This window comes from Helicoverpa zea, chromosome 10 (assembly GCF_022581195.2).
Source record: "Helicoverpa zea isolate HzStark_Cry1AcR chromosome 10, ilHelZeax1.1, whole genome shotgun sequence".
NCBI lineage: Eukaryota > Metazoa > Arthropoda > Insecta > Lepidoptera > Noctuidae > Helicoverpa > Helicoverpa zea.
The window spans coordinates 5,978,449-5,995,102 of record NC_061461.1 but is presented as its reverse complement, the minus strand read 5'-3'; the positions used below and the strand labels follow the sequence as shown (position 1 = coordinate 5,995,102).

The 16,654-nt window shown below is 44.6% G+C and overlaps 1 protein-coding gene across 1 annotated transcript; it reads right to left on the bottom strand.

Annotated features, from left to right (window-relative positions):
* Positions 1–13,086: 13,086 nt before the first annotated feature.
* Positions 13,087–16,104, bottom strand: LOC124634135. Its single transcript, XM_047169559.1, has 2 exons — positions 14,035–16,104; positions 13,087–13,614 (listed from the first exon to the last, which is right to left on the bottom strand). The coding sequence occupies exons 1-2, from the start codon at positions 16,102–16,104 to the stop codon at positions 13,087–13,089; spliced, it is 2,598 nt and encodes an 865-aa protein (XP_047025515.1).
* Positions 16,105–16,654: the final 550 nt, after the last annotated feature.

Genomic DNA, 16,654 nt, shown 5'->3' with positions numbered 1-16,654 from the left:
TGTGGTAAGCCGGACGTCGTGAAGTCCCGATGTGACGTATGTAATGATAAAAGTACAAAACCGGTCGAAGCGTCGTTTAATAATTTTAGTGATAACGATTCGAGTTACGTACGCATCAATAACGTCACATCGCGGGAATTATACCCGATGGTAGATATAAATGTTATGGGCCGTCACGGCGTGGCCGTGGTGGATACGGGTGCAACACATAGTCTTGCGAGCCCTTTATTATACCGAGTTTTAGTTGACTCCGGAGTAAGTTTCAGCGACACGAAAAGGTACGTTCACCTTGCTGACGGAACACAAGGGTGGAGGCACTTGTTGTCGGCCGAGGTAAGTATTGTCATTGAAGGTCGTGAAATTGTTTGCCCAATGTTAGTGTTGCCAGGGGCAAACACCAAGACATTACTAGGGGTCGATTTTTTGACCCGGGCGGGAATAATAATTGACGTCGCCCGCCGCGTCTGGACATTCGCGGATGATCCCGATGTCGTTTATAATTTTGTTTACTCGTATGTTCTTAGTGCAAGCGATGCGAATACGCAGCGGCCCGCCTCGTCTGACACGGGGCTGATGTACGCCACGCCGTCGGAGTTGACGCTGCGCCCGGATGAAGGTTGTAAGTTAACCCCCGAGCAGCGACGTTCGCTCGACTCGTTTATTGATAGTCGTGCGCCGCAGTTCGCGCGCAACGGACCGCCCACGGAATTTGCTACGCATCGGATAAAGGTGAGTCCACACCAAGAACCTATTGCGTGTCCACCGTATAGGATGTCCCAGACCAAAAGAGAGGCCTTGCAGAAGGAGTTGGATAAACTGCTGCAAGACGACGTCATCGAAGAGTGCGAGTCACCCTGGGCATCCAACGTTGTACTGGTAGGTAAGAAGGACGGGAGTCTGAGGTTGTGCATTGATTACCGTAAGCTCAATGCAGTAACAGAGCCAGACCGATACCCGCTCCCACGCATTGAGGATGTCTTGCATGCTGCTAAGACCAGTGAGTACATGACCACGCTAGACCTTCGGTCCGGATATCACCAGGTGAGCGTCTGCGCAGAAGACCAGGACAAAACGGCCTTCACGACGCCGCTTGGAACATTCAGATTCAAACGAATGCCAATGGGCCTACGGAATTCCGGGGCAACTTTTCAAAGGTTGATGGACCGTTTCCGCTCCAACCTAAAGGGGGTTGAGCTGTTTTGTTATTTAGACGATCTGATCGTGCTGTCTCCTGGACCTTTCGAGAGGCACCTGGCAGACCTGGAGGTCGTCTTCGATCGTCTAGCAATGTTTAAGTTAAGGGTAAATAAAGACAAGAGTTTCTTTGCCAAGGAATCTGTTCAGTTTCTGGGGCACATCATCGTGCCAGGTGGTATCCAGGTAGATCCGGATAAAACGGCAGCTATCGATAACATGGCTGCCCCTAGGAACGTTAAGCAGTTGAAATGTTTCTTGCAGACGTCGAGTTGGTACCGACGTTTTGTTAACAATTATGCAGAAGTCGCGAGACCTCTCACGAACCTGTTGAAGAAGTCCAGTTTCTGGCAATGGGACGCTGAGCAACAGGAGGCCTTCGAGCGCATCAAGTCTCTTCTTGTGACCGCTCCCATACTGCGTCAGGCTGATGAATCGAAGCCGTACGTACTCTGCACTGATAGTAGTGCGTATTGCCTTGGAGCAGTTCTTATGCAGGGGGAGGGCCAAGACGAGAGGCCGATTGAATATGCGAGCCGACTTCTCACCAGCGCCGAGAGAAATTACTCAACGACCGAGCGCGAGGCCCTCGCTGTCGTATGGGCACTTGGTAAGTTCCGCGGTTACGTTGAGACCGCGAAGATTGTAGTTAGGACAGACCACCAACCCGTACGGTGGCTTATGAGTCAAAGGTCACCCAGCGGCCGACTGGCAAGGTGGGCCCTTACATTACAAGAGTTCGATCTTGTTATCGAATACACTCCCGGTCGTTCGAACGTGGTGGCGGACACGCTATCGCGACCCGTTTGTCCGGACGACCCGGATGAATGTGAACTACGCACGACGATTGTGGACATGCCGAAGAGAAGCGGCGCTGATGTCCGCAGCAATCAGCTCCTGGATCCAGAGGTTCGTAAAATCATCGAGGACATGGAGTCCGACGAACCCTCTAGGGGGAGACCATGGTCAGATCGGGGTTACGTGATGTCTGATGGAATCCTTTATAGGTACAGTTTGGAACCAGACGACGGAGAAGACTGCTGTTTGGTTGTTCCAGAGCAGGACCGCAGGCAAGTATTGGTTGACCTTCACGATGCGCCTACAGCCGGTCACTTCGGAGTAGAGCGTACGTTGAGCCGTGTCCGGGCCAGGTACTATTGGCCGGGCATGAGGGCTGTCGTGGAGAGTGATAATTTTGTACCCAGCATTACTCCTTACCTAAAACAGATGGCGGCCACCCTGGATCAGGCCAGGGACGCTCACGAGGAGGCTCAAGCCGCGCAGAAGGAGTATGCCGACAAGAAGCGGAGGCCACCGCCGGACTATAAGGTAGGTGACCTCGTCTTGCCACAGACACAAGGGCCGAACGATGCGGGCCGCGGACAGTCCGCAAAGTTCATCCCGCGCCGTGACGGCCCATATAGGATCGGGCCGATCGTAAGCCCCACTACGTACAGCTTAGAGCATATCCAGACCGGAGGGAGCGTTGGGAGGTTCCACGTCTCGAACCTGACGCCTTATACCGGTGAAGTAGAACCGCCGGTCCGCGAAAAACGTAAACGTGGTAGGCCGCGCAGGTACCTAGGCTAGTCCAGCTGTGGGGGCACGCTAGCTGGACTAGAGGGGGAGACTGTAGCGCGGGATTTTTGAAAGCCATACGTCTCGCGCCGCGCAGCTAACGGAACGCGGCCGCATCCCCGCGCCCGCTACTACCGCGACACCCGCGACCCTCACCCCGCCGGTCCCCGCGCAGCGGCGCAGCCCGTGACGCGCAAGAGAGCCACCCGACCGCCGTGTGATTCGGACGCGAGATTTGATTTTTCCTCCGCGGTGCTCCGCGTTGAGTTTTTATTGTAAATTCTGATTAAGTTACTTTTGGTTATACCTATTGTTGTAAACTTGTGTTTTGTTTATTACCAGGGACCATTTTGGTTACCCATTGAAAGGGTTTTTGATAGGGTTTTGACAAAGTGTTGTTTTAGAACCAATTTCATATTTGTTACACTTTTTTACGAAAACCCTTATCAATGGATAACCTCTTTCAAACCCTTTCGATTTGATACCTGTGTATTCAAAAACCCATTCTTAATGGGTTACACTTTTTTGTCGTAAGACGTTTTGAACGGGTTACCCCTTCAACGACTGTAACACAGTAACCCATTGAGACTACAAATATTGTAATTTTATATCTCGTGCCTTTACTTTAAAGTTCCAAACTACAATACGGCCGTTGTGTCTTGGCGAGTCTGAACATAGGCTCTGCGAACTTTAGCGCATCAGATCGTCGCTTGAGCTGCTGAGGAGTCCGTCTGTCACACATCACCTGGCACTAAAGATAAAGAGATGCGTCCGAGACATCAGAGAGGAGGGCAGAGACGTGAAATTCTTCTGGCTGAGGGCCCACGTGGGATCTCCAGGGAATGAAAGAGCGGACCAGCTGGCCAAGGAGGACAGAAAATACAGCGGATTACAATGTACTCCGCTGTATTTTCAAAGTTCTCGTATCGTATCAGAATGTGGCAAGCGCGATATGAATCCTGCAGCACAGGAGCGGTCACAAAAGTGTTCTTTCCAAATGTCCTTGCGGCAAAAAGAAGACTTAAAGAAGCTGTCCTTACACCGACACACATCCAGATCCTAAGCGGGCATGGAGGATTCTCAGCGTATCTCCACAGATTCCAACTCAAAAACAGTCCCTCGTGCGTCTGTGACCCCAGCTGCGATGAAACAGTCTGGCACCTGCTTTTCGAGTGTCCAAGGTTCTGCCACGACAGAATGGAACTGGAATACACGATCGAAACCGAGTCAGTCCACAGTCCACACGATCATGGGGAAACCGGCTACTAGGAAACCATTAAACTAGCCATAGTCGCAGCTGCGGCCAACAAAACAGACCCTACACTACACTCGCTACACACAATCGACAACAACACTAACAACAACCACTCAACCGATAACCACACAAACTACAACCATACACGAAACATCTACAGAACAGACACCTACAGAACTGACAACCAGACAAACGACTATCATACAATCAACACACACAGAATTAACAACCACACAAAGGACCTACTAACACCAACTCACAACCAGCGCAAACACAGAAATCACCCACCAGTCAACAGTCAGCTCCAAGTACCATGCCCATCGCACAGCTTCTGGCATTCGGAGGAGACGGAGTGCCAGGCATAAGACTGCGTGGAGTCGCCTTGTTTATGAACAGGGAAGCGGAAAAAATAGGCATAAGCTTCTGCATAGGCTCGAGTCGAGCTGGAGCTCGAATAACCATTGCACCAGGCCTCGCCGCCCCGTTCAACGGTTGCACCACCAAGACAACCAAAAAAGGCAGCAAGTACCATGCACTGCCTCAATTGAAAGTAGCCTCTCACCGATGCCGACTATTGCGATTCAAATGCAAGACGATCGCAATACTCGAGTGGAGAGAGGAGACTCCATTCAGGTGTGCTCACTTCTGCAAAAGATCGCAGAGGCAGAAGAAGAAGAAGCGCCAGCCACGGCTCGCACCATAAGCGTCGACGCGATGGCAGTTGAATAGAAAAGGGGTGACGTCGCAGACCGCTTCGGCTGTTTAAAAGCCTCGGAACACCATGAGGTGGTAGTATACGAGGACAGAGGGGAAACCTTGAATTTCCTTTAAGTCCGCGGAAACCCTACAGCGCTGCGGGTTGTTCGAAAGAGATACCGCGGCCCTGGCACATGAAAGGCCTACGACGGAACACGACGGTTTTTAGTCAGTAAGAGTCTGACACTCCCTCGCCGCTGCTAACCCACAGCATTTGATGATTTTTGACGTCGTTAAAAAAAAAACAGCCAGCGTCCAACTGCGCAAAGCAGGTCTGAGAGAGCCAGCCCCGGATCTAGGGGGGGGGGCAAGCCGGGGCCCATGCCCCGGGCGGCAAATTCAGGGGGCGGCAAAATCAGGCAGCTGCCTGATTTTAACCATAATAGTTACCTACAGGGCTGTCTTAACCTATGGTGCAGCGAGTGCGAATAGCCCGGGCGCCTCGGTCTCAGCCCACCACCAGGAAATTTCGATGAAATTACACCCGTAGTTTCAAAATAAGTCGCCTTCGCTTTGTTTAATTGATCATTTTGATTATTTTTCACTTTTAACATCCTCCAACTAAGTGAAAAAATTCTCGCTCGCTACGCTCGCGGCTAAATGGCTATTTATGTACTGTTTTTCAGATGGTTTTTTATTTTTATTGACGCACCGAATCAACGAACGCAAATGGCACTCGCTCTAATCACGGTTTCTTTTTATTTGTACATAATTCCTTGTTTCATTTAGTGAGTCTTCAAACAAATAACTTAAAAAAGTTCGCGCTCGCTACGCACGCGGCTACTTGTTCCTTGACAATGTAGGTACTTTTGTGTCGTAAACTCAAAAAATTTGGCGCCTGCTTCGCTCGCGCAATATTACATAACCATTACCGGTTTACTTTGTTGACTCCATAAATCAAATCCACGCTGTATTACCTTTTATAAGTCAAATGTAGCAAAAATATATTTATGGAGTCCTCAAAAACAAAAAAGTTTGCGCTTCCGATTGCTTGTTACTTTATTATAGCGCTTTTTAAAACTTATTAACTTTTTGTGTACCTACATTAATCTGTCTCGACTTTCATAAATTAATCTGGCCTACTGTTTGAGCCTACAATGATTTGGACATTTTTTTTAAGTCCTTTACCTACCAAAAAAGTGACTTTCTTTGGTGAAAATAAACATAATTATAGTTCGGCCATTCAGAGAATGCGTTCCTGACACGTCGCGATTGAACTGACGACGTAACTTTGCAATGGCGTTGCAGTTACGATAAAAATATTTTTGCTGGTTGTTTACCGTTTTAACAATTGAGGAGCATTAAAACAACATTATTATATCAATAATCAATGAATGTTATTACGTCGTCAGTTCAATCGCGACGTGTCAGGAACGCATTCTCTGAATGGCCGAACTATAGGTAGGCAGGCGGGGCGGCATTTTTCAGTATTTGCCCCGCCTAAAAAAATTGAAGATCCGGGGCTGGAGAGAGCCCAGCAAAAACCGCAAAGGAGCAAAGGAATACCACCAGCAAAGAGGAGCACGCTCGTGCGCGGAATCGCCTTAAAGATATCGGTTCTTTCCTGAGCACCATTCTCATCGGTCAGTCGCAAATCACCAACAGCGAAACAGGAATCAGCAGTGGAGCGGTTTTTCCGAAAAAGCCCAAAGAGCCCGAGTCGCCGAAGCCTAAGCCTACAAGAGCGGACAAGGGGCAGGTCGCCCACCGACTCTCGCGATGTGTTTGGCATCACGGACCATGTCAAAAACGCTTTCCTGGAATACGTTGCACTTGTAAGGGCCACAAAGGAGGTAAACCTTAGAAATTGCAACAAGATCATGCTGACCTTCCGTCGAGAAAATGATGGTCTGCTCCGGGTATTACTGAAGGACGCAGAGGCGGCGGTAGACGACAACGCCAACTCCCAAGTCATTGCAGGGGAAATGACGGGGTCGTACATGGCCGCCTACAGCGCAAAGAGCGGTTTCGTGGCCCTGGACGAAGAGGCAACGGAGCGAACCGGCAAAATAAAATTCCTGACGCCACACGATGACCCGATAGTGGTTACCGCCAAATGTACCAAAATCATGCTGGAGGATAGTATCCTTGAAATGGCACAGACCGTTTCTGGGACCTCAGACACCTCAGCATCGATGGAAGCTTGGGCGGTACCCAATATCAGATGGGTAAATGGGGTACCGGGGTGCGGCAAAACTACCTGGGTAGTGAAACACTTCGACGAGAGGAGGGATGTCGTAGCCACCACGACAACTGAAGCGGCCAAAGATCTAAGAGGAAAGCTTGCGCATCAATTGGGCGATAGAGCGAAGACAAAGGTGCGCACTATGGCCTCAATTTTAGCCATCGGGTTCAATCCAAATGAGAAATGTCACCGTTTGACGGTAGACGAAGCTCTCATGAACCACTTTGGGGCCATAGTCATGGCAGTAAAGTTGTCTGGTGCAAGCGAGGTGGTCCTCATCGGAGACGTGAATCAGCTACCATATTTGGACAGGGAAAATCTTTTCCCATTAAAGTATACCCGTCCATATCTGGTGGCTGGCATCACACAGGAGCTGCTCTGCACCCACCGTAACACAGTGGATGTGGCCTTCGCACTCAGCGTCGTCCACTCCAAAACGTCGCTGTCTCATGTTCATTCCCTGAGCTTGAAGGGTTTAACAGGAGCGCAAGTATCGATCACTGCCCAAAACATCCTATTCCTGGCTCATACGCAAGAAGAGAAATCTTTTTTTAATTAGCCAGGGATACGGGTCCGGTGAAGGGTCGCGTACCTTAACCATTAACGAGGCTCAGGGACTGACATACGACAACGTCGTCATCATAAACACTAAGTCCAGGAGGCTCCAAATTCATGACCGCGTCTCTCACGCGGTAGTCCCTAGTCGCTAGCGGGAAATGAGACCAATCCCCAATCCGTTCCTGTCCCATAATCTTGTGAAACTAAGTCCATGTCCATATAGTGTTAAGTATTGTGTAATAATAATATATACATAAATACGTGGTGGACTCACATAGTCTTAAGACTAGAAGTCAGTAGACATAAGTTTTTGTGAGGCCAAGACGGCGAAAATTATAATTAAGTAAAAAATGTAAATAAAAGCGCGGACCCCCAAGTCTGCGGTAAGGTTTTATTAATAAAAAAATAAAAAACTTTAGCGCATTTACAATCGTGAAAAAAACTGTTATTTTCATTTTTCAATTAACCCATGTATTTATACACAAAACAATCATAAGCACTAAATAAAAAACTAAACAATACTAATAAAACTCAACAACAGTAACAACGAAAACTTTTGTAACCGACTGCGCTCAAAACAATATTATAGACGAGTAAGAAACAGTTATGAAACATTGTAAATGATTCCAAGCTTTCAAGGTCAAAATCTATTCCCCTTCTCCTATGTAGTTTAAAATAATTTGATTTAAAACCCTTTGAAAACCCCGAAAAACCCTTTCAAAGGGTTATCTACTTCAATTGGATATCATACATGAGCCGGTAACATCTTGTACTAGTTAACTTATTGAAAGGGTTACCCTAACGTTAGGGTTTTGAAAAGGTTAACACTACCAAGAGATAACACTTTTATTGACTGCAGCCATATAACCTGTAACACTTTCGAAAGAATTAACTTATATTCGGGGTTGTACGGTCCCTGTTTATTACACGAACTATATTTCTAACAACGTGTTTGGACTTGTAACAAACCCTGTGTTATAAAACTTAATTCAATAATGAAGTTTGAAGTGTGTGAAGTGTGATCCCTTCGATATGTTATGGACCAAGTGATAAATTGGGCAGTATACATAATGCCCGGTCATTATGAATAATGCCCAATATGAGAGCGCAATTTGATAATAATTATTCAAATAATCAAATTGACCGGGCACTATACATATTGCCCGTGACATTTTGGGCAAAGTAATACAAACATATTTAATTTCATTTTTTTTTGTTTTTGCCATTTAACTTAAAATAAACTAAACATTAAACCACTTAAATAATCAGCCTCATGATTTGGATTAATAATGAAGGACTTCTGCCTTAAAAATCCACTAGTTTTTGCATTTAAAAGTTAAGGAAAGTCATATTAAAAATATAACATAAAATATAATTAAATTTAAAACCAAAAATTTACAACGTATCTTTGTTTTATACAAATGACTTATTATTATAAAACAAAATAAACTAAAGTTTAAGCGATTGGACTCATTATTTGGCATAATTAACTTTTATTATTTAGCTTCTCTAAATAAAAGTCACATAGAAAATATAATTAAAATAGGGTGCTATTTAAACAGGCTTCTTTTTAATATCATTAATCGCCCCCAAAAATGTATGTTGCCTTCTAAAATACTAAGTCAGCCACAATTAAATTTGTAGCATGCTAAACTAAAGTAAACTTCTGAAATACTATTAAATGACATCATAAAATATAAAATGACAATATTTTTTTTACTCAGTACGTTTAAAATATAACACATCCCATATCAATTAACAGAGCATGGAAGTAAGCATGCAACATGCAGCAAGCATGGCTTCTGTCACGGCTCCGGCGCTGCGGGGCTCCGGCGGTCCCATGCGAGCTTATCGTCGCAGATGGTTTTCACGCTCACCACCGCAGCTTCGGCTTGCTGGCCGGCTCAGCCGGCCAGCCTCAGCCGTGGCGGCGAGCGCTTCAACTATCTGCGCCTCAGCTCGCAGGCCGCCTCGCCCCTCCACGCCTACGCGGTTTTGAATTGCACTCTAGGGGTAGGGCAGACAAGACTACGTGGAGTCGGTTTTGCAGCGATTCGTTTTCGTCACTAAGTTCAGATTTTAATACAATGTTTTGAATCCAAATTAAATTCTACCATAAAAAAAAGCAGCCAAGAATAATGAGATCAAGAAAAACGAGGCCGAGTTAGTAAATTAGATGACAATTGTCCAATTAATAATTTTGTGGCTAGACTTATAATTTCCCATTAAAATAGAACATATAATTTAAAACAATAATCATAACATATGTAGCAAGTATCAGGATTTATTTATTAGAACAACTGCCACCCTCGCACCGCATAAAATATAGCTTTATTATCAATTTGCCCAACTATCATGTAGCAATATAATAATGCCCGTGCAATGTGATAAATAATGAAGTTAAGATAGTTATTAATCATTTGGCCCGATAAAGCTAGACATTATTCATAATGCTCGGGCATTATAAATAATGCCCGAATTAATCACATGGTCCATAACAGATACACATAATAAATAGATTAGTAGGAGGCAAAGTGTAACGACTGTTCCGGGCCAAGGGAACTAATTGAGCAAAATAGATGGCACAAGGCTTCCAAGAATAATTAAATATTAACTTTAGGGTCTACGAACAAATATCGTCTGTTAAAGAGGCACTTCTACCTAATTGGTTCAGCAGTGAGCGGTGTCGAAACTATTATACATATTACAATTCTGTTACTTGAATAAAATACAAGTTAGTTTCCTATTTGTATGTTAATCTTGAACTGCAAACAGATTGTTCTGTTAAACTGCAACTTCTCGTTACAATCGCGTATGCGCTAATTCTGTTACGAAATAGTTGTACGTACATTGCAACTGTTTACGAAATTATATCAAAACAATGCACGAATGTTTACCCATTGTGTTCGCGCGTCTAAACAATTGAAGTCTTACAAAATTCCACTTTCTCTAGGCCCCTTTCATTTTGCAGTAACGAGTTGCAAAATGTAAAGGGAAAATGTTACCTGAAAGATTATTAAAGATCTTGCAGAGCTATTTTCGTAGTAACGTCATGTTCACTTTACTTACGTAGTTGAGAAGGGGACGTAACAGGTAAGGTGTATATTGGACTACACTATCGCAGCTTGAAAAATTCGTGGTGGCCTAGTGGGTAAAGGACCAACCTCTCAAATATGAGGGCGCGGGTTCGATCCCAGGTCAGGCAAGTACCAATGCAACTTTTCTAAGTTTGTATGTACTTTCTAAGTATATCTTAGACACCACTGACTGTGTTTCGGATGGCACGTTAAACTGTAGGTCCCGGCTGTCATTGAACATCCTTGGCAGTCGTTACGGGTAGTCAGAAGCCAGAAAGTCTGACACCAGTCTAACCAAGGGGTATCGGGTTGCCCGGGTAACTGGGTTGAGGAGGTCAGATAGGCAGTCGCTTCTTGTAAAGCACTGGTACTCAGCTGAATCCGGTTAGACTGGAAGCCGACCCCAACATGATTGGGAAAGAGGCTCGGAGGATGATATCGCAGCTTGACTTCCAACTAAGAGTATTTACTTACACTATTCTCATTGTGTAGCAATTAGCATCTGCGTTGTCTGTGACTTGCAATGTAAACTTCATAACTTGCATTGGTACGACTACAGTGTATGAGAGGATTGTGTGTGGGTGAATTTCAACAGGTCCAATAAAATCTTCATTTCCGTGGATTTTTTATTCTTCAACTTTAGAACAAGAAAAAATAGTGTTTACTCAAGTTTTTGATAAGATATGTATTCTTACTTAATATCTAGTAGATAGCTTAAAAAACTAACGAGATATACAAGATTAAAATGTTCATGCCACGGCGATGAAACATGCATGCACGGCAATGAAACATGCGTCCATGGCAATGAAAGAACTTTTCACGTCGTTTTTTTCCAGACAATCTTTTTCTTTCTTTTCTCTCCTCTATCGTTGCTCCTGTTGATAGTGAGGCCTCTCTAGCCAGACGGGATCTGTGGCGGTCGAGGACTTCACTGCCCTCTCCTTTTGTCCCACTCTTGGACCGTCTCCCTCCTGGACACGATCTTCCGAGAGGAGTTTGGCAGTCCTTAGACAGACTCCGGACACAGGTCGGCCGGAGCAAGGACAATCGGTCCAGGTGGGGTTTCCCGGACGGGGCGGACCTTGGGTGCGAGTGCATTGCTGCTGTGCAGACCATGTCCCACTTCACCGCATGTCCACCGTGCCCTGAAACTTGCTCGCGGGAGGACCTTATGAGCGCGTCCGACCGTACTCTCGCTGTGGCGGCATATTGGGCTGACAAAGTGTAGTGTCACTGTAAGACATGTCATCGACAGGAAAGAAGAAGAAGAAATGACAGAGTGAAGTGGTGTGTGTGTAAGTTTATCATTTTGTGTGGTGAACGTGGAAATATCTTGTTTTAGTCATTGTTTTTTTTTAACCGACTTCAAAAAAGGAGGTTCTCAATTCGACCGTATTTTTTTTTTTTTTTTTTTTTTTTTGTATGTTTGTTACGCGATTACTCCGCCAGTTATTAATCGATTTTGATGATTCTTTTTTTGTTTGATAGGATATACTCCCGAGGTGGTCCCATAGACATCAGGTCAGGATCTGATGATGGGAACCCTGAGAAATCGAGGGCAACTTTCGAAAGTTGTAGGCATAATAGGGTAAAAACTTGACAGTCAGGTGTATGCCTGATAGCACTATTCAACAGTGAAGGTTTGGAGCTGACCTGATGATGGAGACCAGAGGAGGTCGAGGGAACTCGACAACTGAATATGTAACCTACCTCGTGTTTAGGCTTATATTATTCGTAATGACAAGACCTTTACAACAGTGAAGGTTTGGAGCTGACTTGATGATGGAGACCAGAGAAGGTCGAGGGAACTCGACAACTAAATATGTAAATTACCTCGTGTTTGGGCTTATATTCTTTGTATTGATGATACCTTTATAACAGTGAAGGTTTGGAGCTGACCTGATGATGGAGACCAGAGAAGGTCGAGGGAACTCGACAACTGAATATGTAAACTACCTCGTATTTGGGCTTATATTATTCGTATTGACGAGCTTTTTTGACTTATCACTGAAAAGCCAAAAAAAACTTTTTACAAAAAAAAGTTTATATTTATTTTTTTATTATAATAATTCTTTCTTAAGTAGATAATTAATAACTGCCTCGTTGATCAAGCTGTCGTAAGCGCGGCCGCCGAGCACGAGGTCTTGGGTTCGATTCCCGGGTCGGGCCGAAATCGCTTTGTGGGTTTTCTAAAACTTTCACAAAAGCAGCCCGGAGCCTGGAAGTTGGTGATTGATACACCCGTGCATCGGAGAGCAAGTAAATGTCGGTCCTGCGCCTGATCTCTCTCCGGTCGTGTCGGATTGCCGTCCCATCGCATTATGAGAGTGAAGGAATAGTGAGTGCACCCGTATCTGCGCAAATGCTTGTGCACTATAATATGTCCTGCGCAGTTGGCTGATCTCCATGTATGAGAACAGCCGCCGTAGCCGATAATCGGCTAGGAGGACATCAATCTTTCTTAAGAAGAAAGAAATCACGATTTAGTTGTTGTTAAGATTACGCAACCTTATCATTTCTGTTAAAGCCTTTTCGTCATGGGGTCGGATTAATAGCTTATTTGCATCCAAATCAGATAGTGCAATGCCTTCTAAGGTTTTCACTCGACTGAGAGCTACATAAATCTGTCCCTTAGCAAAATTCTTCTTTCCTAAATCAATTACTGCTTTATCAAGGGTTGTTCCCTGAAGTTTGTGAACAGTTACGGCCCAACTTAAAATGAGTGGCAACATCCTCCGTTCGACATCTCCATATCCTCTTTGCGCTTGGAAAGTTGTACAAACAGGTGAAATTGCTACATAACCTTCATCATCTTTTATTCTTAGACCAACAGAAGGGTCGTCAAATTGTAAAAGGACAGATTCAGGCAATTCACCTTCTTCTAATTGATCTCTTCTAAGAGCAGGCCATTTAATTTTCTTTACAACGCCCATGGCACCATTCACGAGCCCATCGGATACCGAAATATTTCGCCTTAACATGACTCGCGATTCAATACCCAACATCATAGACTGTAAAAAACCACCACAGTTATTTACATCTTTAGGAATTACATTATCTGGAGGCTTTCGGCCATACGTTGCCGTTTCGCGAGACTCATCTACAGCATGTATCGAATACATGCGGTGCGTTTTAGCATTTTCAGCGGTCATTTTTTCATTATATGCATCAACTTGTCTAACAGTAGGGAATATCCGGACAGCAACCCCGTCTGCAAAATCTCCCGTTAAGGGGACTTGTCGCCGCTCACAAAGTAAACTCAGCTGAGCTGTCGTTAATTGACCAACCCGCAAGCAATTTAATAAGTCAATGAACTCAAGGTCATTTTGCTGTCGCATGTTTATGGTAAGTTCACAGAATGAAAATTGCTGCCATAAATTTACTTCGCCTGAAAACCATGTTGGTTGCATAAAACACCAATGACCTTTTACCGGTGGAAGTTGCAGTATATCACCAAACAACAATATATGCACCCCGCCGAATAAATTGTCATTATTTTTGTATTCTTGGAGTCGCAGGTGTATAATACGCAAATTTTCATATGACACCATAGAAATCTCATCAATAATAAGCCAGTTTATATGGCGCCATTTACGCCTCTCATTTTCGAGCTTTTGTCCAGTCATTTTTTTGTAGGTCATGGTATTGCCTTTTTCAATCGGTAGAGAGAATATCGAGTGCAATGTTTTGCCAAATATTTGACGTGCGGCTACTCCTGTTAAAGAACCTAATTCTACAAATTTAGCCTTGAGTAATATATCGACTGTAGGTGCATAGCACCGTTTGATGTGCTCAACTAATAATTTCAAAACGAAAGACTTTCCACTTCCTGCACCGCCAGTAATGAATAACAATAATTGGCTTTCATGTCCCTGCAAATCACTTTCCACAGCTGCAGAAACTTTTTGGAAGAGATCTTTCTGTTGGACATTAAGACCTCGTATATTTCCTAAAAAGACTTCATCTGGCATTACAGATCTTTCGCATACATCTTCACAATAATTATCATCGTTATTAACAATTTGTTCACCGCAATAAATTAAAGGAGCATCACCCACGTCACCCGCGTCACGGGCAGCGTTGAGAGCGACCGCTTGAGCAAGAGCCTGTTGTATCATTTGCTCGGCGTGAGCAAACTCTTCAGCACTAACGTTGCCCTGTAACGGACGAAGATCTCTTTGCCTTCTAATGAAACACTGCTCAGCGGTTTCCTCTTCGAGTAGTAGATCACTCTCATCACGGAATGGCACATGACACACTAATAAGCTGTAGTAATAGGCTTCTTTGTCACTGCTGAGAGTAAAATATCGGGTGCGCAATACAGCAGATTTATTTCTTATACGCATCCGCGTGTTATCTCTCAGTCGTATATATCTTGCCGGTGAAACATCTTCACGCCGTAATTCCTCATCACCATTGTCTTCGTTCCATGATGAGTTAGATATTGATTCGAAACGTACTGCGAATTCAGCGAGACTTAACTGTTCTAGTTCGTCTGGGCGCAATATATACCGGTCGAAAATATTATTGTAAATAGATGTATCGTCACTGTCAAATCGTAGAAGTCTGAAACGTTCATTTGGCTTGCAGCTGTTTATGAAGACTGTTTTCCGTGAAGACATTTTAAGAGGTAAATGACACAATCTATATGCACATTCGGGAGCACTTACAAGGCGCTGAGACAAAATGGCCATTGAGACTGCAAATAACTGATTCCACACAGGACCACCTTGCCTTTTGGCTTTTGCCACGGCTTCTCGAACAACTTCACCTGTGTCATGGGGCTCACACTTGCTTGCGTATTTAGCCACGTAGTACGCAACTGCTGTTACGTTACCACATGGCTGGACGTCAATGTTTCCTTTCCATAGGCTCAATAAAGTTGGATTATAATTGTTCACCATAGTTTCGTCTGCAGTTCGTTTCAAACAACAAAATCGTCCATTGTTTGACAATACTTCGTCAGGCCCTAAGCAAATTGTCGTCTCATGTGCGGGCCTGGGGAAACCAAAACGACAATAACGATCGTTGCGATTTTTGTAGCACGTGGCCGTGTGTTTATGTGTTTGCACGTCTTCTATTAATGTCTTCAATACAGGATCATCAGGCATTAAGGAGCATGAAACAACCCTTTCTATCACCTCGATACCCTCATTCGTCATGAAATCTGGTATATTGTCACACCAAACCAACATATGAAGATGTGGACTTCCGCGATTTTGGAATTCGATTCTATACCAAAAGTCAACTACCGGACCACCTAAGCAATCAGGGTCGCGTTTGAGGAATCGCATCAGAGCATTCACGCGCACCGTAAATTGTCGAGAGACCACCACCGGATGTTTTTGTACCAGCTGTAAACGCTCGGGAAAAGTCAGGCTCTCTGCTTCATTTACGTCACGACCTTCTGCGATAAGCAGGGCTTTTGTCATGTCTGGCCAATTCAGATCATTGCAAGAGAATGTCATGAACCACGTAGGAGGCCCCAAAGTTCGGACCATAGCGGTAAGTTCCGAACAACTTTTCTGCCAATATGACGATGATCCTCTGATATTTCTCATAGTAATATGTATGTTATCTATGAGTCCTTGGGGTGTTTGTTGGCCTTGACCCTGGCGCATTCGACACGATACGGAAACGCTGGATTTAGCTCGATAATACTCTACTATGGACAGAGCAAAGAACAAATAATCATTTCGATTAAATCGTTTGTCAAGGCTCATTACTCGAGCTTGAAAATAATCTAAAGGAGTAATATGAATATCCCTGTCCTCTCCAAAACCGTTTTTGCCATCTGGGAAAAGACTATACCATGCAAGTTCTTCCGTACGTCGCTCCCGATCCAACTTTAATGGTGGCGCTGTTTTTCGTGTAATTTCAGCTAATCTCACCTCGTTATTAGATATATAATTTGAATTCAAAGAAACTACGCATTCTAGGTTAGGGACCGCTTCATCTATGCTACGGAGCATACTAGTCGTTTCAATTATAGTGGCAATTGGCTGTACTGGGGATAGCGCTTTTTCTGGATCTGGACCTGAGGAATAAAGA

Bases quoted from the DNA above. Each gene is read 5' to 3' on its own strand.
- LOC124634135 (XM_047169559.1), bottom strand. From the start codon at position 16,104: ATGGTCCGAACTTTGGGGCCTCCTACGTGGTTCATGACATTCTCTTGC. The intron at 13,615-14,034 runs GTAAAAGGTCAT...GGTTTTTTACAG, and splicing joins ATATACTGCAACTTCCACCG to TCTATGATGTTGGGTATTGA.